Raw genomic sequence first — 27206 nt, 5'->3', positions numbered from 1 at the left:
TCAGTGACATACCCTGCCAATAGCTCAGAATTTACTGCAGAAAATGCTGGTGGGCACCTCCTGCCATGGCACAGGGGCAACAAGTCCTGCACAAATGCTATGGATGATGCTGATGAATGGCACACTCTTGCAAAAGGCCTGGCAATTCTCTAAGGCCCAGATCACCAAGAAAATATTCTGAAAGTTTAGAAAAGGAAACACATTCAAGCCTTAGCAGTTTTGTAACAATACACTTGCCTTGGTGAAACAAAATGTCCAGGAAATAATGGCAGCTACAAATGGCAACTCCTCCCTCCACCCCTCAATGTGACACTTTGCTTCCCTCGATTCCTATCCCTCAGCCTCATCTCTCGGCCCTTGTCTTCCCTTCTCAGCTTTCCACCAGGACACCAACAGCTCTGAAGCAGAACCAGCAATGAGAAATCAGAAAATAAGGTGTACCAATGGGAAAGGCTTGTCCTTCCAGCTCTAATGGCTCTGGCATTCACAAACATTGACCTCCAAGACAAGAAATTCATGACCTGGCCAGGCAGTAGGATTTACATAAGCCCCCACACCAGTGCTTTCTGTCCTTGATGCTGGTGCTTTGTAGTTCCACCAACATGAACGTGTGTGTGTAAAAACTTTCCCTTGCAAAGCAAAAACAAGCAGCTTCTCTGGTTGCTTTTGGGAAGAAAATTAAGTGTAACAGCTCAGTATCAAAACACACCTCTCCAGGTTCTGAGCACGTCCAGTACCTTTTACAACAGCACAATAATTAGTATTCAAAACTTCCCCAAACCATTTTGAACCAGGCATTAAATTTCAGTTTCATCTTACTGCTTTGTCAGAGAAAACTGTTGCTAATGGAGCTTACAGAAACAAAAGATATTAAAAAAAAAAAAAAAAAAAATATCGCTCCTCTGACTTAGGAAGCAAAACAGATGCACAAACCCACAGAAATGATTCCATTTCTTCTGATCAGCTGCACTGACCCTTCTCAGAGGGATGGGAAAGGACACATTATAGGTGAATTCCATTTGATTTATGTAAATACAAGCAGAACAATTGGCTAGTGCTAAAACAGAAAAAGCATCAAAGAGCTTAAGGGAAACACTGGAATGGTAGAACTGAAAGGAGGTGAAGAATAAACAAGCCAGGATCTGAGACTCAAAGGGCAGAGTACCCAAAACTGCAGCTCTCCTGCACTCTCACTGCCATGCCCAGAGCACTTTGTGGAGCAGGGCACAAAGGTTACAGATGGCTGAGCACACTTTGGAGGCAGCCAAAGGCAGGCAGCCCCTCCAGTCTCAGCTCCGTGTGCAAGGATGATCTGTGCAGTGCTGAGTTGCACTCCCTGTGCTACATTATTTGTTTTACAGCATCACTGCAACCATTTGTTTGGGTTTGTTTCAGCCCAGTAGCCAACAGGAACAGGCCCACAGGAGAGTACTCTGCGTATATTCCTTCTCTCTGTCCTTTTCTCCATCTCCACTATCAATAATTATCAGTGCATGGACCTATATCCACTGAACTCGGGAAAACAGGGATCCCAAACTATGTAAATACCTCTCTATTGTTAAAAATATTCATTTCTTAGAAGAGAGATGTTTAATTCCTCTCCCACAAGCAATGTCCTATTAAAGTAAGGATGTGGGAAAAACAAAACTATCAGACACCAAAGAAGCCACATAAGTGAACCAGAAAAACAGCCTTCAAAATAAAATTCTACTGCTTGAAGCAGTGCTTACTCTTGAACGTAATTTATAGTTATGTTTACTCTCTCACCTAACACTCTGTTAGTCTAGTGAGCCTAATTTAGTAGAAACCATTCTAGAAAATAGATCTGCAGGCAACTAAACAAACTACAGCATTCAGGCAGGGAAATCAACCTTCCTTTCGTATAAGAAAATCAAGTTCCACAAATCTACAGGATTTCTCACAAGGCCCTCCCTTACACCAGTGGACTGTACTTGACAGGTTGCTTTAATTTCCAAGAGACATTTAACAAGATTCTCCAGGAAAGGCTCTTAAAGAAATCAGGCTGCCATGGCAACAGGAGCCCTTGCACGGACAGGTTACCTGGTGAGGAGACAGGAGACAAAGAGCAAACCAAGGGCTCATCTCGGACTCCACAGGAGGCCCCAGGAGAGTCCCAGGAACACAGGGCACCAGGAGTCCCCAGGGTGATCTGTGAGGTCCCTTCCAACCCAAACAAGCCCATGACACCATGAGTGAGCTGGAGGCCACACTGGGACTCTTCCATCTGGAACAGAATGCCAGCAAGGTGCTGATGGCACCAGGCTACTCTGGCAGGGCAGGGAAGCACCAACACAGGCTGCAGACAGCAGAGCTGGCAGGGACACTCAGGGAGGGCCAGAGTGACCCACAGAATCCCAGCTGTGCCCAGAGCAATGGGCTCCAAGCTGAACACCCACAGCCAGCACAGGCACACACAGCTGAGCCAACCCGAACCTCTCAGCTGAAGGATCCCCATCTCCATTTTTCCTCAAAAGTATTCCTGCCACTGACCTTGCATCAGCTCTATCACCTCCTGACTCTGACAGCTGACTCGATTCACTCACTGGGCAGAAAAACCTCCCTCCCAAGCAGAGCAGTTTGAATTCCAGGTGAGGAATTCAGCTCCAGGGAAGGTCAAGGCAGCAGCAGCACAAAGGGAAGGGAGAGCTGTACAGCTGTGGAGACACAGAATCCTCTCAGCTGAGGCTGCCTGGCAGAGCAGCTCAACCATCTTGAGCAATTCCACTGGCAGCAGCCAGCTCATGTGGTCTGAATGAACAGATCCAGAAATTAACAATGCAAAACTGGCACACTGAGCACGCACTTAAGGTGGAATTAATTACCCGTTGGCAAATGAAGTTTCATTTTCCACTTATAAACACAAACATGTTGGTATCTTCCAGGTCCTTGGGGATTCTAACCCTAAAAGGAGAGAGCGAAACCCTCATGTGGGGGACAGCAAACAGATACTCAGCTGATAATTTGATTTTGGTTTCAAAAAACACCTCCACATGGTAGACTTTAATACTTAAAAATGTATTCAAGATTAATTGTTTTGATTTTTATTATTGTATTGTAGAAAAATAGTTGACATTTAGAAACATTTCTGACACGCAGGATAATCCCTAAAAAACTCTACCAAAAAATACCTTTGTCCTGTGAGCTGAACAATCTGTCAACACTGTTTTCATTCAGCTAATCTGCCAATATAATACAAGCCTGCTATTTGTAGAGTCACAGAATATAAACTCACTAGATTTATTTATAGAATAAAAAACATATCTGCTGCTGAAACCTTGCACAGCACAGAGCACAGTTGGCTGGATGTTCCCTCACGCTGCTTTCTAGTAAAACATCACTTTTGGGAACCACCTGAAACAACCTGCCCTCCAGCTGAAGGGGGACAGGCTTAAGAACTCCACCTTTTGCTCCTAATTCTGAAATAAATGATTAATAACTGTGTGACTGGAGCTCACAACACACTCCCACTCTCATATCTAATAATGCTGACAACTGTGGCTGAGAGTCTGTCCCACCACACCATGTGCAGCCTTTTTGTGTCTTTTAAGACCCAAATTCCCTCTGGGCAGGATGAGCAGCAGGTCAGGGACTGGGTGCTGGTAGCTTTGGCCAGCCAGTGCTCCCAGCTCTGGGCACAGAGAGCAGCACCCACCAAAGTCAGGGGCCTGAAGGCATGAAAAACCTTCTTTGTGCACTCCTTGTACTTCATACGGAATTACCTGCATTTATAAATAGGCATTTCCCCCCCAGATATTCCAAAATTAAGGCAGAGTTACCAAATTTACCAAGTTCATGTCATGACTAGAGCTCAGAACAGGACACAGGTGACACTTTGGGCCCCGATGGATCTCTTGTTGGAAGCATGCTGCTATCTCAAGCACACTGTTATTATTTAAAAGCATTTTCCAAACTTTAAAATGCCTGCAGGGATGCAGATGAGGAAATGTGGCAAAGCTGGCAAAGCCAGGAGCAGGGATCCTTCAAACCACAGGGAGAGCACCTGAGCTCCTGGGTGTTTTCTCAGTGACACAAGAGCTGCCAAGTGCTGCAACCACTGCCTACAGTCAGACTTCCAACAGGACATGTCAGAAATTAAATTAGCACATTGCTACAAAATCACAACTAAGGACAAGATTCCCTCTGCAGTCCCTCCCCTTAACTCTGAAGGTGAGGTCTGCCTTTTAAAAAAAATCAAGAGTGCACCTTCAAAAAACAACACTTATTTTTGAAAGTGTTTTTCAGACTGCAAAGTTGCAAGAGGTCATAGTAACACTCTCTAAACCACATATATTCTAAGAGAACAAAGAAACAGGTTTCTGTGTTCTGATTACATATTGAACACCCAAACCAATAAAACTACACCAGCATGGAAAAGCAAAATACTGCATATCCCTGGATGCCGTGGGTAGAAACAACACAACAATTATCTGCTCATGAACTCCAAACCTTGTAGGATTTCCCTTTCTTCTCCAAGAACAAAAACCAACTCTAGTCCTTTCTGTTTTTAGCCAAATGAGCAGACACAGTGGCATTGCAAGCAAGAGATGACAACCTGCAACTGGAGCTTCAGAGATCCGCTGAAAAATGAGAGTGACTACAAATAAACCCCCAAAACTTTAAAGAAAGCAGGAAGTATCCTGCAGACATGGGCTGGCATTTTAAGTCCTGAAGTCAACACAGCAGATTGAGATAAGGCACTTCCTTATCTTGGCACCAGATTCAGCATCACCTTCTGGGTCTGACTCCAAGCAGAAGCCAGAGCCTCATCCCAGAACTCCAAGTTACAGCACAGGGAGATCCCAGAGAGGCCAATCACCCACTCAGCAGTGCTGCAGCTGAATTCTGGCTTTAACATTCCTGCACAACTTGAGTAGAGTTTGCCTCTTTCAGTATGTCTTGTGGTAATTACAGATCTGGCACTCTGGAATTCTCAGCAGGGTGTGAGAGGCTTTTGTGCACGTTACCAGCAAACAAACCACAATATTACCATAAAGGCATGTTCTCATTCCACTAAAAGGACTCTTCTTAGAAAGTCATCACAATTCAGCATTTCTGTCACTGCATCCTTACACTTCTATGGGCTCACTTGCCCACTAAAATGTTATTTAAATTACCAGTACTTAGCCAATTTGTACCAGGGCATGTCTTTACAACCATTCCACAGTTACCAGCACAAACTCGAGGTACATTTTGTTCTTTCAAATGAAAAACATTCACTTGTTGAGTTCCTGACTACCCCAAGGAACAAATTTTGTCATTGCATCCAAGTATGAGCTATAATATTGTTCACAAACCTTCTCAACTCTCCAAAGGTGCACGGCAGTTGCAGAAGAGGTCACGTCCAAGTCTGCACAACATGAAGGGCAGGCTGTGGACAGGGACAGGAGGTGACAAGCTCAGAGACCCCAGGCACAGGGCTCCAGCAGCAGGGCTCCAGCTGCCCTCACAACTTCAGACCACAGTGTGTGGGTGGGACATTTGGCCAGAAATGCTGTCCCTCAGTGAACCAGTCACCTCCAGCACTTTGTAAAATGCTAGGAAGCACCAGAGAGTCCTCTGGACACAGGGGCTCTAGATGGATGAAGTGCTCTGAACCTCCAGAACTGGCATTAATTGCTCACCCAGCTTCATTCCCACTACCCACTCTCACTGATGTAAATCCATGTGTCCATCAGCAGCAGCAACGCAGAATTTCAACTGCACACTCTCTACTGAGCAGCCAGTAACAGTTACATCCTCTCAGAATAATCACAACCCTGAAGTCAGCTCCTGCTCACAAGGAAATCCTGCTGCACCACGGGTTAGTGTGTCATTTCAAAACCCTTTGCACCCCTACGTGTATTTTCTCAGGCTTTCCAATAAAAAGTCATCACAGTTGAGTCAGAAAGAAAAAATAAACTGGCTTCTAATTCTGTAATAGGAAGAACTTCTTCACGTGGTCAGAACGCCTTTTGACAGACAAACTGCCTGCTGCCTTGTGGCCCAGTGAGTTCTTCAGGGGTGGATGGGTTACACTGTACAAACACTCATCGAATAACCCTGCTATAGCACTGGGCAAGACCAAACTGCTCTGGATCCAAAGAATTTGCATGGATCCTTCTCTCACACCTCTCCTTTTTCGATAGTGTAATAACACGGAAAAGTTCCTGAAGCCAAACATTAATGTCATCTATCCCACCAAACACAGGACATAGTTTAATAACAGTTGCATTGGTGGTGTGATCTGGAGAAGGTTTTTCACTCCTCAGCAACCTCAACAATAGATGCTATCACTACATTAACTCTACACAGCTACAAAATTGTGTGAAATGCAACTGAAATAATCAATACTTACAAAGCAGCTCAATTCAGTTTAATTAAACTCACCCTGTCTTCCTAGAAACTAAGTTTTTGACATTGGTATTGGCAGTCATGTCCCTTTAAGTTTCTCCATGGATACTACAACTATTTTCTTTCTCCCAAGCCACACTTCCTCCCAACCACTGCTCACACTCCCTGTTTCATCCCAGGAACACAGGGAAAGCAGAGTGCAGGTGTCCACCACTAACCAGGATAGGCCAAGTGACCAGCACCCAGCACCGAAGCCTTCCACGGCTCCAAGCACAACCTTTGCTGTGTCTGAGCCCAACAGAGCAGGACTCCAGCCCGGTTTTGTGCCTCTCCCCCGCTCGCAGCCCCGGCCACAAGGCATTGCCTGCACTCGGCTGCTCCCGGAGCCGTGGATCGCTGGATCCCGGCTCCGCTCCCGCCATCCCCGGGGCTCGGCGCGCTGCTTTTCCCATTTAAAGCACGGGGCAGCCCCACGGCTGCGTGACACGGTTCTGTCCCCCGGGCCGGCCGAGGGGCGGCCGCTCGCCCCGGTGCCACCGCACTGGAAACTCGCGGATGAGCAACAGGAGCGGCGGGCGGGGGTCCCCGGCCCCGGGGCTGCACCCTGGCCTGGCCCCCCTGGATCCCGGCCAGGCGCTCGGGCGGCCCGGGCGCTCCCGTGGGCTGGGTCCCGGCGGCGGGCCGGGCCGGGCCAAAGGCGAGTCGGGCCGCCCACCGGCTCCCGGAACTTTCCCTCCTCCGCCGCCGCCCGGGGCCGGCCGGGGGCCGCCGCCACCGAGCCCCGCGCGGCGGAAGCGCCACCCCTGCTCCGCCCGAGCATCCCCCGTCGCCCCCACAGGCCCGCCGCGGCCGCCACCACCCGGAGCGGGGCGCAGGCCCGGCGGCGGGGGAGGCCGGCCCGGCTCGGCCTCGCGCCCCCCGGCAAAGCCCCGGCGGGGACAATGAGATGGCGGCGAAGAGCGCCGCGCCCGGGGGACCCGTTGCTCCGGCAGGAGCCGCCCCCGCCCCGCGCCGCCTCCTCTTCCCTCCCTCCCCTTCTCCTCTCTCCTCGCACGGGCAGCGCCCGCTCCCGGCCCGGCCGCCGCGGAGACCGAGCGAGCGAGCGAGCGGCCCCCGGCCCCGCTGCCCCCGCCCCTCGCGCCTCCATCTTGGATCGGCGCCTCCCGCGCGCTCCCTCCCCGCGCGCCGCGCTCACCTCGGGCCGCGCCGCGGCGGCGCCCCGGGAGCGCCCCGGGAGCGCTGCGGGAGCGGCGGCGGCGCGCGGGGTCCGGCGGGCGCGGGCCGGGGCCGGGGCGGCGGCGCTGGCGGGGCCCGCGGGGCTCAGCGGGGCCGCGATCCTAAACCGCCACCTGGCGGCATTTCCGACCCGCCACGGCGCAGCCGCCCCGCGCGCCGGGCGCGCAGCGCCCCTGCCGCCCGCGCCGCCGCACCGCGCGCGCCCGGCCCCGCGCCGCCGCGCGACCGCGCCGCGCGCAGAGGAAGGGGCGGGGACGAGGGGAAGCGGCCCCGCCCCGGCGCGCGCGGTACGCGGGAAAACGTCTTTCGCGCGGAAACGGCCGCGCGTGCGCCGCGTGCCCGCAAACACTGCTCGGGGGGGTGCGACTGTCGCGACAGAGCCGGCGGGGACACGGGCACCGGCGGAGGGGTTGTCTGTCATGACAAAGCGGGGGCGGGGCACAGACTCGGGCCCAGTGAAGCGGCGGGGACAGAGACACGGGGCGGGGGAAGGGGGTCGTGACAGTCGCGACAGAACAGGGACGAGGGCCCAGCCTGGCCGGAGCGCCTCCCCAGTCCGCGGCCGTGCCTCGGCGGGCGCGCCCCCGGCGCCAGGGCGGCGGCAGTGATGTGCCTGGGGCCCAGCGGGGCCCGCGCTCTCCGCCATGGCGGGGGCGGTAGCGGAGGGCGCGGCACGGCGGGGACCGAGCCGGGGCAGCCACCGCCCTCCGCCCGCTGCTGCCCGGAGGGGCTTTCCTGCAGCCGCTCCGGGGTTCCCATGGAGACGCCCCGCGTCCTCTGACGAGTGCCCTCTTATCGGCGACAGTTGCCGTCACGATTGATGCCGCCCTCCTCGCAGCGCTCCCCAGCTCGGTCGCTTTGCAGGCGACTGTCCCCTCCTGCACACCCCGCACGCACCGCTGGCTAACAGGGGGTGCAGATTGTTGGGAGAGGATCCAAAGCAGTGAGTGAGGGATCTCTAATCTCGACCTGTCATCTGCTGTCATGGACCGAAGGTGCCGTCTCGTGCTTCACCCCATTGTAATGTACCACTTAAAACCTTTCTTACCTCTAACTGAGCTGTTTTCCTGTGCTGTAGGGGACTATATTTCAGTGTTTGTGTGTTCTCTGTTCTTTCCCCTGTGCCTGGAATTGCTATCTGAAGGGGTTTGTTCAGATAAGGGTTTTTGGAATGGGAAGTTTGCAGGCAAAGTGGCTGTTCTCTCAAAATCACTTGATGCAAGTGTTGGTGCTGCAAAGGTAGGAGCTGCAGCAGGCAACAGGCATGAATGGAGAAATTAGAAAATAGTACTTTTTCATGGAAATGGCTGCAGATGGAGCCCATATTCAGCAAGAGAATAGAGAAAGCAAGGAGAATTAAAGGTATATGCCATCAAATGAGGTTGCTTTCAGTGAGCTAGCACAAACAGGTCGTTTTTTGGGTAGCAAAATATTATGAGAAATGTACTGACAACTCGTGGGACTTCAGTGTAGGGTTTGTATTTGTAGTCAGTGAAGGTTGTACTGTCTCTTCCTTCAGGCAGTGCTGCTGGATGTAGCTCAATTAATTTGAAGACACGGGATACTGGTTTGTTGGTTTGTGTATAATGCTTGCTCTTGTGCTTAAGTGCTAAAAACTCCTTTCATGTAATTGCTTCTTCATTTTCTTAAATACCTTTTGCTATTCATTAAATTTTAATAAAGACTTGAGTTCCTTGGAATGTATTTTTAATCAAATTGATTTATGTCAATCTGGCTAAAAAGATGAAGGTTCTTGTACACCACCTGAGTGTAGTGCACGGGCATGTGCAATTGCCTGAAGTATGAAACACCTAAGAATCTCCAGGTGGTTTAATAGTGCTGAAACAGGACTTCAGGAGATTTTCCTGCACCTGATAAGGAATCAAAAGACAATGCCTTATGCTGAGAAGTCAGTGTACACATGTGCTTAGAGAAGGTGGCACGAGTTCAGTCAGTTCCGTGGGTTTCCAGGGGTGGGTGGGTCTTTCATTGTGTGATGTTCAGGGAGAATTGTCAGTCTGTAGTTATCCTGTAGAGACTGCTCACAGCCCTCTGGTAGTTTCGGCCTGATCTGGTCAGGATTTTTCACAGACCAGGCAAAGGAGCATTCCTATGGAGCCTGTCTTTCAGAAAGCAGGGGTAGCTGACTTATTCCCAACTCCGTATCCCTGGCTGGAATTGCCACATCTGTGAGTCTTTCATAATAACACTTCTGACTGACTTTAACCAATCTGGCAGAAGATTAGAGTTTTGGGTTTTTTTGGTGAGTTTATTCGAGATTGGTGGTTAGAATCACCAGACCTCAAAGCCCTCATTCCTTCAGTCACAGGAGGAGAGTTCAGGCTCCCACCCCCTGCAGTCAGGGGGCAGCTAATCACCCATTTCTACCTGGCTAACCAGCACTTGCAGTGGTTGAAAGAAGGAAGGAGGGGAGTATTCATTTTTCTTCTAAAAGAAATCATGGTTTGTATTCTATCAATGATCTGTGCCATTTATTTCATCTCCATTTGTTATTTGTTCCCCTAGGGAAAACAGGGTTCACACTTAGCTGTCAGTGATTTCAATGAGCTGGTAATTGAAATGGGTGTCCCAGGCTGAATTGGGAATGTTTGTTATATAACTTGAGAATTTTGTATAGTGCTTCATCTTCAGCCTTGTATTAAACTTGATTAAAAATCAACTTGTGTTTTTAATAGAAAATGCAAATAAGCCACGTTAAGTTTCCAGATGTGAAGGAAAAATAAAAAGTTCATGTCATTTCCACAAAAGGCATGGGCAGAGAAGTAACAAGTTGTCTGTATAGGCTGTGCTGAGTTCTGTGTATTTTAAATTTGTGTCAGGGACACACATAATGGATCTGGGATATGCCCTAAACTCAATCTCCATAGAAAATTTCCCTGGTTAAGAAAAGCGAGATCACCAAAGACTACAAACAAAGGTACTGTGGGAGGGTTGGCATCACATCTGTCATACACTCAGTATTTAGTTGGGAAAATGATATTTTGGGCTAAGCATTCCTGTTATTTATTTTTTTGTTCTTTATTACTTCCCATCTCCTGCCTTTCACACGTGTTTGCCCTTCCACTTTCCAGACTCCCAAGTGTTCTGGTTCCCAGCTGAGCAGCTCTGTGCAGAACAGCCATTTTGAGCTATGCGCTCACCATCTATTGTTTTCCTCCAGAGAGATTCCTGAATACATTGCACAGGTCCAGTGCCACATTCGAAACTGTTATGTTGAACTTGCAACTATTTGTTGAAAGAAAATATAATCTAAAAGCCAGGAACCAAGAAAGTTACTGTTGTATGCTCATAGTAACAAATGAGCTGTTTTGGTTTTGTTTTCAGGAACAGTTGCCGCGTTTACTCAGCTGTTTCTTAGGGAAATGAATGAGTTTACCCAGGGGTCTACTGTCAATCTAATAATAATTCCTGTTGTCCGCTTTTGTCTTCCTTTCTTGCCATTTATTTTATTCACGATCCAGTATGTTGTGCCTTAGAGCAAGACAGTCTTAATTTTTTTAAGGCTGCAAGGCAAAACTGTGGATTGTAACACAATGAAATGCTAGGTAGGAAAAGCTGTGCAGGTGAAAATCACTGCCTTCCTGGGCTCGGTGCGGTTTGCATTTGCATGTTAAAATTCGGAAATGAATGGTTTAACTGAAGGAAAAGTGAAGGTAGCAGGTGAGCCTGGAGCAGATTTCTGGCAGGTAAATGTTGATGTGTTGTTTGAAGTGCCCGCTAGCACACCTGGTACCCAACTCTGTTTACTCTCGCTGGCGTTCATCTGCTCGTTCCCAGGCTCCTTGCCCAGCAAGCTGCCCATGGACACTCGGAATGCTCTTCACCGTGCAGGGAGTGCTCTGGCCCTGGGGCTGCAGCACAAAAACGTGATCAGCAGTGCTGGGCAAGGCCTCCTGAGAGGCGGGGGGACTCGAGAGGGTCCTGAGCCCCTGGTACTTGTGCAGATCCAAACTGGTGCTGCTGCTTCCCCCCGAGCTGGGCCCGGTTCCCGCCCGTGTCCCCCCAGGAGAGCAGGGAGTCGGCTGCAGCTCAGTTGGGTGTAGCAGGGGGTTAATGAACACTCAGCCTGTGAGGAAAAAGGCAGACTGTCCCATTCTCATGTAAATTGATTTGCCAGAGCCGCAGGCAATGCTTGGCTGTCACAGATCACAAGCCCAGAGAATGCCAAGGCTGAACCTGGCCGCAGTATTTTCAGTGTTTCTATGAGCAACTATTGCCCGCACTTTACCACTGCCTTTAGACCTGTGTTCTCCCTGCCATTCTGCCGTCCTGCCCTTCAGCCTATTATCCAGCAGCTGTGGTCTTGCAGCACCAGGACCCCCAGGGACTCTGCTGTCCCCCCTGGGGACAAGAAGTGTCTGTCCCCATCCTCCTGCGGGGCCAGCGCAGAGGCCAAGCTGCTGCTGCTGCTGCTGCTGCTGCCAGAGCTCCGCTCCGGAGGGGGGAGCTCCGAGCAGGGAGGATGGGTCCCCCTCGGCTTCCTCTCCTCTGCAGCCCCTGGGGCGGCACAGCAGACACGGGAGGCAGGGCTGGCTTGTTGTCGAGCTGTAGGAACCTTATGCTCGCAAGCCACCGCTTGTTCTTTGGATCAGCTCCCTCGGTAATTCCCGGAGATGGCTGAGGAGTGGTTTTGACAAGATGCCACTGATTGCTTTCTCTCCATCTAAAGTGGTTTGGGCTTTGAGCCTCCCTTGGGTTTTACTTTCTGTGCTGAGATGTTTGTAACCTTCACTGCTGGTACCTGAGAGCAACTGTTGTTTCTGTCTAGATAGCTCATCGAAGATGTAGGTGATGAAGAGGTGTTTTCCCCTTCTGCCTTGGAATCGAATGTTTCTGTCACAGGTAAGGTCTGCACAGGTTTTATTTGCTGGGGTGAAGAGAAGACAGGGAAGGTTTCCTTGCTCCTGCTGCCTCTTGGAAGGTTCTGCACAGATGGTGTGAGAACAGTCATTTCAATGACGTACCCTTGCTTTTATTGAACAACTGCCCCACCCCGCAGGAATCACAGGCGCTGTTTGTGTAGTGGGAAATGGCCCTTCCCGAGGAGACAGAAGGGTTCAACACTGCCACAGTTGTGTTCAAAGTTGTGTTGTTATCCATATGCAAACTGCTGACTTGCCCGGGCGTGCTCCCTATTTCCCTGGCTTACTCTGTCATCTCCTTCAGCCAAATCTCTCCTGTAATCTCCTGTAACACTGGCAAGCCATTAACAATAATGCATAACCACAGGGCAAAAAGCTTAGCAAGAGAACTTTCTTATTAGAATATACTAGAATTCATTATGTATACCATGCATAATGACAAAATATGTTATTCTCAAAAATTAGTGACTAAAGTGAAGTGCTGTGGTTGACTTTTAAGGAGATCCAAATGGCCCAGCCATCAAAGGTATTTAGCAGTAACTCAGTGAAAAATTAAAGCAAACACAAGAATGGGCTGCTAGTACTTGGATTTGGTTGATAAAAACAGCTTGTAAACACTAAAAATGCTTGCATCCATGAATCTTTTACTATTCAGTAAACAACAGTGTATCTCCATTTTTTTTCTTAAGACCAGGGCATTTCTCTAAGGAAATGGATACATCTTCCCAAAAATACCCAGTCAAAAAGCGAGTGAAAATTCATCCCAACACAGTAACAGTGAAATACACCTCTCATTATCCCCAGCCAGGAGAAGAGGGATGTGAGGATGTTAATGAAGATACTGGAGTATTTATGGAGGATAATCCTAAGAGAAGATTACTGAATGATGGGAAAAAGAGAGAAAATACTTTTTTTGGTACAATAGACACCAAGCCAGCACAACTGCCAAAACCTGATGAGGCTGGACAATCCCAGCACTTTCCTGAAGGAAATGTACTGCAGTCCAGGAAAACATGGGCAGTCCTTTTCGCGTCTGCCGTGGCTCACGGATGTGTGGCTCTGATCACAAGGTTAATTTCTGACCGTTCCAAAGTGCCGTCTCTGGAGCTGATTTTCATCCGCTCGGTGCTGCAGGTGCTGTCCCTCATTGCTGTGTGCTACCACCACGAGCCTCCCTTCGGCCCCAAAGGCTACAGGCTCCGGCTCTTCCTCTATGGGGTCTGCAATGTCATCTCCATCACCTGTGCCTACACCTCCTTCTCCATAGTGCCCCCCAGCAATGGGACCATCATGTGGAGGGCCACCACCACAGTGTTCAGTGCCATTCTGGCTTTTTTACTCATAGATGAAGGAATGGCTTATATAGACGTGCTCACTGTCATGGGCAGTGTGTGCGGGGTTTGTCTGGTCATGATCCCCAACATTGTTAAGGAGGAAAACTCTTTGCTGAGCACCTGGAAAGAAGCTTTTGGCTATACCATGACAGTCATGGCCGGTCTGACCACTGCCCTCTCCATGATAATCTACAGGTCCATCAAAGACAACGTCAGCATGTGGACAGCACTGTTCACTTTCAGCTGGACAGGAACAGTGTGGGGAGTGTCCACCATGTTCCTGCTCCAGGAGCCAATCGTCCCATTGGATGGGGAAACCTGGAGCTATCTCCTTGCCATCTGCCTGTGCTCCACTGCAGCCTTCCTGGGGGTCTACCATGCCCTGGGCAAGTTCCACCCCGCTCTGGTGAGCACTGTGCAGCACCTGGAGATCGTCATTGCCATGGTCCTGCAGCTGCTTGTGCTGCACAGCTTCCCAGGCACTTGTGATCTGGTGGGGGCAGTGCTTATTTTGGTGAGTGTTTTTTTCCTTGCATGTTATAAGCTTTCCTGGAAGGAATTAAGAAGGCAAGATTATCAGGAGATTGTGGATTTGCCCAGTAAATGAATGTCTGTTTTCAATGTCTCATTCTGGCTGTGACCATGTGGAGGGGACTCCTTTCAACTCCTGTGTCCAAGCCCAGTGGCCAGGCCCTCTCTCTACCATTTCACTTCTCAGCTGATGTAGCAATGTTGGTGTTTCCAGGCTCCTGTGCCAGGTGGATTTGTTCTGCTGCACACAACCATTTTGTCATACCCAAAAGAGTAGCACAGCCAGCACAGGCTGGCCCACTGAAATGTGGGCCAAGCTCTTCTTGAACTTCTCTGGATAAAGCAATACAGAGGGACTCAGAAGTGACTCTCATTCATGTGTGCTGTGGTAGTAGGAAGATGAGCAGCAAAACCATTAAAATGGTCAAACCAAATTGTCATTTCCTCTGTAATGCTTCTTAAGCTTTGGCTGTCATATTCTAAATGGAGCAATGCTAAATTTCTGTGGCTAAAACTTGCATTTCCCGTGTGTATAAAGAAGTCAGTAAAGCTTTTTGTGCTTTGTGGCTAAATTTCTGGCTGAAACAATGCAGGAAGCCCTCATGTCCTGTGGGGGAAAGTGAGCTCCAAAAGCTGAATTTCCAGTTGTGCCACAGCTGTGACAGGAGCCCAGGAACTATAAGGTCCATGACAGATTAAAGATGTAGCCCCAAAACAGACCAAAATCCCTTCTATGGAACCATATTTTCTAAAGGAGGTTTTGAGTATTATCCAAGGGAGTGTAAAAAATGGAGAAATAAAAGAATGCATTTGAGGTGGAGGTGTGAGCAGCATGGTAATACTGACCAGCCTGGCAGCATCAGTGACTGCCACTCAGGGTGCCTGGGTCCTAAAACTCCTGGAAGACATTGGATTCACCAAGAGCCCCAGGGTTCTATGAGCCCAAATAGTATTCCTGGCCATTCTAATGTGGCTGTAAAGAGAAAGGCCAGCACCTGCGTCCATGGGCTCTGTGCCAACCAGGTCCTGCAGGCACCTCCCACTCCAGCTGCCTGTGCCTCTGTTCTGTAACATGAGCATTTTCTGAGGGAAAAGGCACCACTCAGGCGGCTCCAACCAGTCCAGTTTCCCCCACAGAAAATACATTTTACTTATGAAAAGAAGCAGCAATTACTTTTATTCCTATGAATACTTAGGGATATCAAGTTCCCTGACATCAGCCAGCCCAGATGGCAATGCTCCTGATCCGTGTGACACTTGTGTCCTCCAGTGCTGGTGATGCCAGAGACCCCCGGGCCACGCAGGGGTCCCTCAGGTGCTGGCACAGTTACAGCTGCCCCGACAACTGTTTCCTTGAGGAGCAGGGAGAGCTGGCAACAGGAGCTCGGCACCCTGTAGGAAGGACAGAACAAAAGGGGAGCAGGTAAAGCAAAGCAGTGCTGGGAAAGCTCTGCCCAGCCAGAAATCCCTTTGACAGCTTAGGGCAGAGCAGTTCCCAGCCCAGAATCCTGCTGTGCTTCTATCAACTCCTCATTTCACTCTGGGGCAGATGGTCTTTCTTCCTCTGGCTGCTCAGGCAGCAGGAAAGCTTCCTTTGTGGAAAGCAACCAGGTCATGAGGCTCCTCCTTCCATGGCTTCCATGCCTGTCCCTCTGCAGGGACTCGAGCTCTGAGGCTCAGCTGTGCCAACACACACATGTGCAGGCACCCAGCTAGGTACTTCTGGCCAGCCAGGGGCACTGGACAACAGGACTCTGCAAAAGCCTCCAGTGTGCAGAAGGGCTGAGTCCTGGCAAGCCCTGGAGCTGTCCCAGCCCCAAAGCAGCCAAGCCCCCTCCTCAGAACCTCCCCCTGCCACCCCTGAGCCCAGGCTGGCAGCCAAGGGCCCACCCCAAGAACCTGAGTGGTGTCCGTGGAGCAGTTCAGGGCTCTATGGGGCCCGGTCCTGCTCCAGCTGCTCCACAGCCTGCACGAGGTCCTGCACAGCCCTGTCCACCTCTGCCCGGGTGGTGCCGCGCCCCACGCTCAGCCGCAGCGCGTTCTGCGCCACCTCTGGGGGAATCCCGCAGCTCAGCAGCACTGGGGAGGGCCTGCAACACAGCCAGGAGCAGGAGGTTGGACTGGAAGGCTGAGGAAGCTCCACACATCAGCAGGGAGCCTCACCGAGCCACAGGAGCAATCACATTTGCAGATACACTCCAGGTACCTGTCCCCTGCACAGTCCCCTGTTTGCTTTCCAGGGGCATCCAATCCCACTAGGCTTGTTGCCCTAAGGGGGATCTGGCTCTTCTAAGAAGAGCCTGTTCCATGTCCCTGTGGGTTGGCAGCTCTGCCACATCCAGAGGGCATTGCTCTAGACCAGGCCAAAAGCACCCAGTCCCATATCCCCTAAAGGAGCCATCTGGACACCCAAGCAGGGCTGGAGCAGGTGAGCCACGCACACCAAGACACAAGGCAGGCTCTCTTCTGGTAGTGCCAGAAGTTCAAAAGTACTTCCAAGCTCAGCTGGATAACCAAAGCTGGGAGGGACAAAGTCCTTCCAAGCAGCAATCAAGCATTCCAGCTGTGTCTCCTGCAAAAATCCCTTTCACAGCACTTCAGCTCCTCTGGAAGGAGGAGCTCTGTACCCTCTTTGCTCCAGGTGATGCTGCCCAAGCCACCCACTGTCCCTTTCCCTGTCCTGTGTCCATCCCTCCCAACTCCTGTTCTCTGGGAAGTCACCCAGGGGCTGGAAAAGCCGTCTGCTCACCGATCCCCCTTCTCAGAGTGGCAGGCAGCCCCGACGCTGGCGAGGAGCACCTTGCAGTGAGCCAGCACCCTCCGTCCTGCAGCACAAGCAACACAAGCACAGCTCTCCCTGTGCCAAGGCTCCCTCCAGGGCTACTCCTGCCTCACCTCCCTGCCTGAGCCATGCCAAGTGCCCCCCAGCCTCAGCCACAGGTGCTGTGAGGGGCAGGTGCTTGGCTCTGTGTAACAATCACGGGACAGCAGCAGGGTAAGAGCTACCTTGAAGGCCTGGGCCCAGGATGGAGAAATTACAGGTGTTGCAGAGCCACTTGGAGCCCTTAAAGTGACTGTTGAAGCAAATCCTCTGCTTCCCAAAGGAGGCCTGGAGAAATCAGAGGGCTGTGAACCTCTCTGGGTTTCCAAGCAGCTCTGTCCTTATGAGGGGGTGGGCAGGGCCAGAGGGACATATTCACCCTGCTCCAGGCCCCACAGCCTGCAGCCTGAGACTGTGGGGAGGGACCAGATGTGCTCACCTCCAGCACGGCCTCCAGGTAATCCCGGACATCCCGCATATGAGCCTCATAGGCCTCCCAGTTCCTGTTCACTAACTCTGCAGCCTGAGAACACACAGACAGGCTGCACCAGTGACCCTTGGACACCTCCCCCTGTGCATGGTCCCTGGGATGTGAGCCCAGCCTGGAACAGCCTGTGCAGTGCCAGGTCCCCTGTGTCCCCTCTCAGTGCCCTGTGCCATGTGAGCTGGGTGACTGTCAGGGCTGCAAACCCTCGGCAAGCGTGCCAAAGCACCTCCTTCAACTGGCATCAGAAAGCCCCACCACCTTTCCCAGCTCACCCTCCCTCCCACATGTCCCAAGTTTGTCCCTTCTGATGACCAGGGAGCACAAGTGGCTGTCTCTGTGCTGAGTCTGCACCACTCATCCCAGACCATCCCAACTGACCTGGCCAAGGCCAGCAATCATCGGGGTGTTCTCAGTGCTGGAAGGGAACAGGGACCAGTGAGTTATTTCTCCTGACCAGAAACCCAACCCCAAGACACAGACATTCCCTCACGGGACCCCTCACGGCTGGCAGGGGCTCCTGGGCACCTCTCTGAGGTGGTTCAGAAGGAGACAGTTCCAGCCTGTTACACTCTTGGCAAAGCCTGAGCTCCAGGGAGTTTCCATGCACGGATCCGTTTCCCAGCCGTGCTGGGTTGCTTGCCCCAGGGCTGGCAGGTGACACAGCTGCCACCTCAGCTCAGACAAGGCAGCCCATGTGGCCTGGCCACCAGCCTGGGGCTCAGCTCTCCAGGTAACCACCTGGCCCCTTACCCTGGCCGGAAACTCCTCTCCTGTCCCCCTCCGAAGAGCATGGGGTGCAGCGGGGTGGCGGTGCCGGGGCTGCGGATGTACAGTGCCCCAATCCGTGGGCCATGGAACTGTGGGGACAGCCACAGTGACCCTGGGGACACTGACAGTGCTTCCTGCCCTCCTGCCCAAATCTGAGTGCCCTCCAGTGCTGGCCTCTGCCCACTGCACAGGCACAAGCATTACAGAGCTGCTCCCCATGCTCAGTCTCCTGCCCCTCAGCCCAGACAGGTTCCACAGGAGTGAAGTCTGTCTGCAGAGCACCACCCAGCAGGAGAACTTTGGTGAGGTACCAAGCTGCGTGGGGCACCCAAAGTCCCCCTGGCAGCCCAGCAGAGATGTCACACAGGGTGACCAGCAGCTGGGCCACATGAGCAGGGCCACACCTTGTGTCCCACGACGGTCAGGTAGTCCACGCCCAGCTCCTGCACGTCCACGCGCCCCTTGCCAATCATCTGTGCTGCATCCGTGTGCACCAGGATCCGGGGCAGCCCCTGCGCTGCTCGGCGCTGGTTGAGGGCACAGACGCGCTGGCTCAGCTCTGCGACGGGCTGGTGGCAGGGACGAGGGGCTGCATCCCTTCTGCTCCCCTCTGTCACCTCCTCTTTGTCAGGGTATCTCTTGCCCCGTCCCTCTCTGTGCCCACACTCACCATGATGACCCCGGTCTCGTTATTGGCCAGCATGAGGGACACCAGGCAGGTGTTTGGCTGGATGGCGGCCAGGACATCGTCCACCTCTGCCTGCCCGCTCCGTGGGGACACAGGCACAAAGGTGGCTTCTGCAGGCCAGGAGACAAGCCCTGAGGCTCGCTGTGAGCACTCAGGGCTGCATGTTCCCCACTGAGCATGGCAGGAGTGTGTGGGTGGTGGGAGCACAGGCACAGAGCAGGGAGCTGACACATCCAGCCTGGGGCAACATGATCAGCCACAGGGGGAAATGGTGCCCTTCTCCAGGGGGAGAAAGTGGAACATCACAGAGCATGCAGGATCTTGCCCTCCTCCGAAAACACCAGCAGAAACAAGTCCCCCATTCCAACCTCATCTGTGCCAGTGCCACTCACCTGCCAGGCCCTCCTTCCCCAGCTGCTCCAGTGGCAGGCGGATGGAGTCGTGCTCCACACTCGATGTCACAATGTGTGGTATGCCCCGGCTGTCCCCCGTCCCATGCTGACTGTCATGGAAGTGCCTGCAGGCAGTGTGGATCACCATGTTGTTCGCCTGAAGGAGGGAGAGGGAAAATGGAGAGGGAAAATGGAGGCTCAGAAGGAGCACAGTGCCCTTCATTCCTACCCTCCTCATTGCTGCTAGCTGGAGAGAGGGTGGTGGGCAGGGATTGCCAGGAAGGGGGTCCCCCCTGCTCCCACCTCCGTGCCCCCTGAGGTGAAGATGATGTCCTCGGGGCGGCCTCCCAGCATCTTGGCCAGGCTCTGCCGTGCGCTGCTGATGAGCTCCTTGGCCTTGCTGCCTGCAGGACCAGATCCAGCAGCTTCCGCGGGCTCCTGTCACCACAGGGGCCAGCCCAAGGAGGGAACATGGCCCATCCTGGTCCCTACCTCCGGGGTGGGAGCTGCTGGGGTTGCCCCAGGCCTGGCACATGGCATCCCACACGGCCTGGGACACCTCGGGGGCCAGGGGCGTGGTGGCATTGTAGTCCAGGTAGATCCTCCTGTAGAGGCAGGGGCAGATAAGCGGTGCTGGGGGGCACAGGGGGGAGCACGGGGCAGGGCAGGGCCTCACCCCTCCAATGAGTCACACTGCGCCTCCGCCGGCTCTGTCCCTGCGCCCATCACTGCTGTCACTGTCACTGTCACCGTCTGGCTGCCGTCACCAACCTGGCATCTGGCATCGGGGGTTACAGACACGTGGCTGCCCATGGGGCACCAGGCACCTGCCCTGCCTGGGGCACCACAACCACCCATCACCCTCCTGCCTGCCCCACGGCCATGGCACCCACCAATCAGCTCCCTCCTGCCTGCCCCACGGCCATGGCACCCACCAATCAGCTCCCTCCTGCCTGCCCCACAGCCATGGCACCCACCAATCAGCTCCCTCCTGCCTGCCCCACAGCCAAGGCACCACCAATCAGCTCCCTCCTGCCTGCCCCACGGCCATGGCATCCGCCAATCAGGTCCCTCCTGCCTGCCCCACAGCCAAGGCACCACCAATCAGCTCCCTCCTGCCTGCCCCACGGCCATGGCATCCGCCAATCAGCTCCCTCCTGCCTGCCCCACGGCCATGGCATCCGCCAATCAGCTCCCTCCTGACTGCCCCACGGCCATGGCATCCGCCAATCAGCTCACTGGCCGGGGCCCCCTCAGGGCACTGACCAATCAGCTGCCCCGCAGTAGGGGCTCCGTCACCGCGCCCCCCCGGCCGCACCGCCCAATCCGCTGCCGCCCGCCCATTTGCGGGGTCCCGCGAGCGCACGGGGCTCCCGTTGCCCGCGGCGGGCGGTGCGCGACACCCCGTCCCCCTTTTCCTCCGCCGCGTCGCGGCGGGTGTCACTCACGCGCTGCTCACGCTCCGCTCGAGTCGGAATGGGCGTGGCTCGCGAGCAGTGCGCTTCCGGCGCGGGGGGCTGGGCGGTACTTCCGGGACGGACGCAAGGCCAGGGAGCGGCGGCGCTTCCCCTCGCCAAGATGGCGGCGGCACCGTCGGCGCGGTTCCCGTGCCGCGCCCCGCGCAGGCTCCGCGCCGCGCTCCGCGCGATGCCGGTGAGCGCCGGGCGGGGGGCGCCGGGGGCGAGAGGCGACGACCTCCGCGCGGGGCTGGGGCGGGCGGCGCCCGGGGCCCGCCTCGCCGTGACTCAGCGACGCACGGCGGAGGCGGCCCGCGTGCCGCGGCCGGTGCGAGGCCGAGCCGCGGGAGCTGCCCGGGGATGCGCCCGAGGCGGCCGTGCCTCGCGGCTCCGCGCCCCGGGGGGGTTGCGGGGGTGCGGGCCGCGCTCAGGGCCGGGGGGGGGGAGCGGGCGGTTCGGCGCTGTGGCGGGTCAGGCGGGAGGAGCCGGGGCCGGGCACGGCCGGGCTGGCGCTGCGGCCCTGGCCTGCCTGCCTCGCTGTAATTGCCAAGGCGAAGTGCAAAACTCAATTAAAGCCGAATTCCCGCACGCAGACGCGCCGTATTAGGCTCTGGGAGCCGCTCCGAGGAGCGATAGGCTCGCGGAACAGGGGCTGGGATGGGCCGGGCTAACGCAGCCGTCCAACAGCGGCGGAGCGCCGCAAAGCCCCCGCGTCCCATTGGCCTCAGCACGGCTTACATCGGCTTGTTTCTGCTGCGTGGAAAAAACTGCCTCGTTTGACACATTCCTCTGTTTTCCTCCCGTCTTTCAGATTATGTCGTAACCACAGAACTACCGAGCAGTGATGGAATCACTGGACACCGAGGTGAGGGCACGGAAGACCCTGGGGACTGTGGAGTACGTGGAGTCGTCGGGCTTCGCGCAGGGGGTGCTGCCCACCAAGAAGGATGTGGTGCAGAACATGCTGTACCTGCTGCAGCCCAAGAGGGCCGGCCAGGCCCAGCGCTCCAAGGAGGACGCGGCCCAGCTGCTTGCAGAGCACCTGCAGGAACATTGGCTGGTCTGCAACCTGCACACCATCGCCACGCAGAACATAAAGAAACTCATCCTCAAAATGTATGAGGAGTTCACCCGATTGTACCAGACCAGGAAGCAGAGACAGAACCAGGCTTTTTCTGAGCGAGCCGACAGATTCAATGAGAGTTCGGAGAAGCTCTTTGACGTGTTTTGTACAGACACACAGATGAGGGATAAACTGGAGGAGTACAGTGGGATAAAAATGACCAGCATCGAGTGGAAGTTTCTGGAAGATCAGAGGAATGAGAGAAAAATGTACTACGAAGATTTCACAGAGAAGCAGGAGCTGAAGATGATGGAGAGAAGGCAGAAGATACAGTGTCTGGAGCACTTCAGGAAGCTCGCCAGGGAAGAGAAGGAGAGCAGCAAGGCAAAGGAGATGAAGTACAAGGGCGAGGAGCAGTCGGATGAGGGCACAAGCGTGGACGAGCTGTATCCTGTGGAGGAGGAGAACGGCGGCGCCCCGGCCTTCTCGCTGCGGGGCCGGCGGAAGCGCCGCTGCACCGCCGCCACCGCCGGCACTGACCTGCCCCTGGAGGGCGAGCACATACGGATGAGCATCCGCAGGGTCAGGCCTGGCTTCTACGAGACTGTGGAAAAGGTGAAAAACTGCTAGTGCCCGCCGCTGAGAGCGGGCAGAGCTGCTGGAGTACAAGGTGGCAATGCACACGTTAGGCAAGTTTGAAATCCCACCATTCATTGGAAGTGATTGTTGTAGATCCTCAAGCCAGAGCTCAGGAACATGCTGCCTCCAGGGAAGAGGGCTGGGATGGTGACCGTGACAGCAAGGACTAAACCATATGGATTTGGAAGGATGAGCTGTCAGCAGCCAGCAATGCCAAGGCTCAGATGCAGAGGATGATCCAAGGTTATGTAGCACATAAGCCTCTTCTTCCAAGGTCCCGTCTGCATCCGTGGGGTTTGGAAGTCTCTCAACATTTCTGAGCCAGTGGTGGCCTAACAGCGTGAATCAGGACACGGATTTACTGCAGGGTGGTAACTTGGACTTGTTGCTAACAGAAAATCCCTGTGCTGAAGAGCCCTGGCTGCATTGGGGGTGAAAGATGCTTGGCCTCTTCCTGCAGGAGCTGGCGTTTCTGCCAGGAAGGAAGTGGGTTTGCAGCGTGTGTCACCAGCCCCAGAGAGGCATGCTGTGCTTTTGGAAAGAGACTGCTCTCCTGCTTGAGGAGCAGGCAGAGAGCAGAAGACAGTGGAGTGCTTTGGCTGTTAAAGCATTGGTGATTCTGAATGTTTTGTTCTAGATTCTATTTTACCAACGTTTCCTTGATCAGGATGAACCTTCCTGTAACTGGATGAGTTTTATCATGAAGTCCCTAATCTAGGATCTGGGGTGTGAATCCTAAATGAAGTGGTAATGTTTTATCTTTGGGGGGAGGGGGTTAACATAGGAGAAAATGCAAATTACATTATTTAGTTTTAAGATGAGAGTAATTTTATAAACTGTTATACTGCCTTTTTAGGACACAGGGAAGAATAAGCCTTCCCAGGTGTAGCTGTGGTGTTCACAGCAGCAGGCACCGACATCTGGGCTTGCTCTTCCACCCCCGAGGTGGTGCCTGTAGACCAGCAGGGGGAAGATGGTAGTTTTCCACCCGGAGGTTGTTTGAACAAAGCGTGACCCTCTTGCCCACGTACATCCTGAGCAGTGACTATCTGTGACATTTTAGTTAAGAGTTGCTTTACTGGTTTTTAAAGGTGAGAGACTTGAACTTCCAGTGAAACCCAGTGCTGGAGATCTCTCTGGTGAGATTCCCCAACCTTGCCAGACCACACTGAAAATGGAAAACCCCCAAGTCTCTATATGTCCACAAAAGATCTGTGGTAGAAAGAGCGCAAACTTGCCTGGTTTTAAAATTTACCTTCCAGTGTGAATGTTGGTTTCCCCACTCCAGTATCTCAGCTTTTTCCCGTTTCTTTCCTCTCCGTCCTGCACATCATTTACTGACATTAACTTGTGCTCTTTCATTCTTTGGCTTTTGCTCCCTTTAACAATAAATGCATGTACGAATAATTTTGACAGTTCATTTACTTTTGATGAATCAGTCCTCGGACTGCTTTGAAGTCCTGTGCCAAAGGAGGAATGAAACACGGAGCAGCTGCTGGTCCCCTGGGACACGGCGGCCCGGGCCGGGCTGCCCAGGCAGGCTCCAGCCTCGGCCACCTGGCACAGATCTGTCTGGCTGAGAGCTGTGTGTCCCTTCTCAGGGACCGTGCTCCTTACAAGGGTCCTTGCTCTGTGTCTCTGACAAGCTCTTCATGGTAAGTCGCTCCAAAGTATTTAGTGCCCGCCGCGTGCTCTGCACCACTCGTAGTTTTACAGGTTTGGTAGCAGCACCCTTGAGCCTCCGCTGCCTGAGGCTTCACAGCCTCCCTCCATCTCCTCTCTCTGACATGCTTCACTGACCTCCCCATGCAAATTATGTCACGTTTAAACTATTTGCCTTCCAGCCCGGAGATGCTGGATTGAGCCTCTCACTGGGTCTCTACACCAGCAGCTCTGTTTCAGCAGGGAATATAGCCAAGCTCGGACCTCGCCAAAGTAGAAGTTTTTTAATAACTGCTGTAAGTCCCCTTTTTATTACAGATATAGCTGACAGTATAAATGCTTGTGTGTAAAGCAAATCCATTTGGGTTGGCTCGGATATGGAACACAGCTGTATAGTGCTTTATGATTTTCAGGGATTCAGGGAAATTAAGGTTGTCAAATTTGACTTCCTGTCTACCACAGGGAATTGCATTTCATTCAGAAGCCCCACACTCAGCCTGCTGGTCTCAGTTGAACTGACGTGTCTGACAGAAAGTCAAGCCGCAGGTGTCAGCATTTTGCTGTCTTCCTTGTTACCTATTTAGTGATTAATCACCTTCACTGTTTCAAAATAAGACAAAAAAAATCTGACCAACTTCTAGGCTGTGACTCTTTTCACGACATCCTGTACAGGCTGAGCAGAGTTTATCACATTAAAATCATATTTGGGTTTTTTTTAACTGGGTTTGACTGTGGATAGAGCCAAAGCCTGGCTCTGTTTCTGCTGCAACAGGGGGAAAATTTCTAAATCATGTATTCTGGTATTCTGATTACTCTTCTTTGGGACCATGGTGCCTTTTTAATCAGGACAGTAAATCTTGTCCCAGGATTCTGTACTTTTGTACGTTAACAGTTGTTGACTTTCCTTTTTGGTGTGTCCCAAATAAATTAATATAACGTACCTCTGGGCTTTTGTTTCTTCTTTCTAAAGGGGGAGGAAAGAGGAAACTGAAGCGAAAGTAAATCTCTGCTTCAGCTCTCCTTCCCAGGCCCTTGCAGGAGCAGCTGGGATGCATGCAGGTGGAGCTGCTCCTGTCCAGACCGTGTGGGGCGGTGGTAGGGAACGTGCAAGAAATGGGAATCTGGGACAGGGGCCCACATGGAGCTCTTTTTTTTCAAAGATGCTGGAATGTGGAGCAGCTGAAGGTAAGGGGAGAGGAATAAAATCTCTGCACATGGTTGCAGTGTTTCATGAGGACTCTGTGTGCCTCAGGCGTGGTGGGATTGGAATCAGAGACAAAGGTGGGGCCTCCCTGCCTTCCTGGTGTGATCCCATGCATGAGTGTTCCTCTGCTGCCTGTTGGCTCCTGACTGTGGTTCAGGGATGTTGTTTGAGATGAGTGAGGGGCAGTTGTGTCCGAGAGACACACAGAGATGGTTTGTACCACAGGACTTCAGCAAGGAAGGGGAAGGAGGAAGGGGCACGTTTCCATCAATGGCTTTTGCAGGAGGGAATCAAGGTGCATCCCAGGGGCTACAAATACTTGTGCTGGATGCTGAGTCACTGATTTTACTGGGTATTTGAGGAGGAACATTGTAAACCTTCACCCCTTGAATCCTTCTGGTTTCTACAGAGAGAGGGCATCCTGAAAGTCCTGCACCCCAGCCTGGGGCTCTGACAGCCAGGCAGGGCACATGCCTGCCCCAGGCAAAAAATGCCTTTTTGCAGCCTTTACAAGTTCCTTAGAGCTGCCCAGGCTGGCCAGAGTGAGGTTGTACAGAAACACCCTCCTGATTCCTCAGCATGGATGTGCCTCTCCTGACCACTGCTCTGCCTCCCCCCCCTCTCGGAAAGGGGAAGGAACACAAAAAAAAAACAACCCAAAATGCAAATCATGGCACTACTGAGTGGGCTGGATGTGGAAAACAACGTCTGTGACTCAGCACAGAAAGAGTCACAAAGCTGGAATTTAAAACAAGTCCAAGCTGAACTCTGTGGGCATATGGCTCATGGAGTGTTGGGCAGTGCATCCCCAGGAGGGACCTGGGTGGGCAGGGGGAAGTGCCAGACAACTTAACACAGGGTGACAGTGATAAATTGTGGCACTGCAGGTGGGATACTGGGGAGAAGTGATCCTGCGAAGAAAGGAGCGGACCTGTGAGGCTGTGTCACAACTGTGCTTGTGTTCAGTGCGAGTGGCCAGGCTTGGGCACAGCTCCAGGAGGGGAGATAAACCTCCTGTGTCACCTGGCATCCACGTTTTTTTCCCCTGGGGGGAATGCATGGCACAGGTGGTGGTGAAGCCATCCCCACCATGGCAGAGCTGGGCACAGAAATCCTGGTGTGGGGCACAGGAACCCAGCATGACACCTGCCCTACCCCCATCCTATGGCTCTCACTGCCTCCACAGGAAAAATCCCCTGAATGCTGAAAGGAGCTGCAGGACGAGCCTTTCCAAGGGCAACCACATTAATTTATTAACCAAACACGTGCAAGGGTATTTCCTGCTCTCACCAAGGGTGTTGTCTTGTTATTCTTCCTGAGTTTCTTGACAGCAGATGCTTCCTCCTGGCACAGCTTTGGAGCCAGCAGATACTGCTCCATTATTTTAAGACATAGCAATGAAAGTTCCTGTATCCCCTTGTGCTGCCAGCAGTGTCCCCTCTTGCACGGTGCTCTGGTCCTGCTCAGCTCAGGGTTTGCTCTGGGGCCTGGGGACAGCTGCACACAGCCACAGCCCCCCTGGCAGAGCCTGCTGGGCAGCCCACACACACCTCCAGAGGGAGGGAGGCTAGAAATTGATCCTGGGGAAATCCAAACGTCTGGGAGTTGGGGTAGGAGCTGTTGAGCTTTCTCTTTCCCAGCTACCTGGTACAGAGCAGCCAGGCCCCCAGACTCTTCTATGCCAGCGGCT

At 53.2% G+C, this 27206-nt stretch overlaps 4 protein-coding genes across 7 annotated transcripts in view; 2 read left to right on the top strand and 2 right to left on the bottom strand.

Annotated features, from left to right (window-relative positions):
- STAG1 (stromal antigen 1) overlaps positions 1-7596 on the bottom strand; it is a 154151-nt gene extending 146555 nt beyond the window's left edge. For both annotated transcript variants that reach the window (XM_030954533.1, XM_030954534.1), the window contains exon 1: positions 7547-7596. The gene's annotated coding sequence lies outside the window, so the exon portion shown is untranslated. The remainder of the gene's footprint in view (positions 1-7546) is intronic.
- A 614-nt stretch (positions 7597-8210) lies between these two features.
- Positions 8211-14903, top strand: SLC35G2 (solute carrier family 35 member G2). 3 transcript variants are annotated; one of them, XM_030954341.1, is made up of 3 exons: positions 8211-8582; positions 12377-12450; positions 13160-14903. In XM_030954341.1, exon 3 carries the CDS (start codon positions 13182-13184, stop codon positions 14409-14411), a length of 1230 nt encoding a protein of 409 aa, XP_030810201.1. In that variant the 5' UTR covers positions 8211-8582; positions 12377-12450; positions 13160-13181; the 3' UTR covers positions 14412-14903. The 3 variants fall into 3 exon arrangements, with proteins under 3 accessions (XP_030810201.1, XP_030810200.1, XP_030810199.1); XM_030954340.1 differs by having other exon boundaries at positions 8211-8607; positions 12381-12450; XM_030954339.1 differs by having other exon boundaries at positions 8211-8607.
- Positions 14904-15503: 600 nt separating this feature from the next.
- On the bottom strand, positions 15504-21068 carry SCLY (selenocysteine lyase). Its single transcript, XM_030954543.1, has 14 exons — positions 20940-21068; positions 20168-20269; positions 19984-20096; positions 19795-19895; positions 19492-19648; positions 19082-19209; positions 18816-18980; positions 18394-18500; positions 18022-18058; positions 17596-17679; positions 17342-17444; positions 17085-17160; positions 16235-16425; positions 15504-15727 (listed from the first exon to the last, which is right to left on the bottom strand). Exons 2-13 carry the CDS (start codon positions 20215-20217, stop codon positions 16266-16268), a joined length of 1281 nt encoding a protein of 426 aa, XP_030810403.1. The 5' UTR covers positions 20218-20269; positions 20940-21068; the 3' UTR covers positions 15504-15727; positions 16235-16265.
- Positions 20824-25249, top strand: LOC115906954. Its single transcript, XM_030954544.1, has 2 exons — positions 20824-21144; positions 21760-25249. The coding sequence occupies exon 2, from the start codon at positions 21793-21795 to the stop codon at positions 22639-22641; it is 849 nt and encodes a 282-aa protein (XP_030810404.1). The 5' UTR covers positions 20824-21144; positions 21760-21792; the 3' UTR covers positions 22642-25249.
- The last annotated feature ends 1957 nt before the right edge of the window (positions 25250-27206 follow it).

This window comes from Camarhynchus parvulus, chromosome 9 (assembly GCF_901933205.1).
Source record: "Camarhynchus parvulus chromosome 9, STF_HiC, whole genome shotgun sequence".
Taxonomy (NCBI): Eukaryota; Metazoa; Chordata; class Aves; order Passeriformes; family Thraupidae; genus Camarhynchus; species Camarhynchus parvulus.
The sequence above is the reverse complement of the archived record's forward strand: the minus strand, read 5'-3'. Positions and strand labels throughout refer to the sequence as shown.

Bases quoted from the DNA above. Each gene is read 5' to 3' on its own strand.
- LOC115906954 (XM_030954544.1), top strand. From the start codon at position 21,793: ATGGAATCACTGGACACCGAGGTGAGGGCACGGAAGACCCTGGGGACT.
- SLC35G2 (XM_030954341.1), top strand. From the start codon at position 13,182: ATGGATACATCTTCCCAAAAATACCCAGTCAAAAAGCGAGTGAAAATT.
- SCLY (XM_030954543.1), bottom strand. From the start codon at position 20,217: ATGGGCGCAGGGACAGAGCCGGCGGAGGCGCAGTGTGACTCATTGGAG. The intron at 19,896-19,983 runs GTAGGGACCAGG...CTGGTCCTGCAG, and splicing joins CAGCAGCTCCCACCCCGGAG to GCAGCAAGGCCAAGGAGCTC. The intron at 19,210-19,491 runs GTGAGTGGCACT...CCTGGCCTGCAG, and splicing joins GGGGAAGGAGGGCCTGGCAG to AAGCCACCTTTGTGCCTGTG.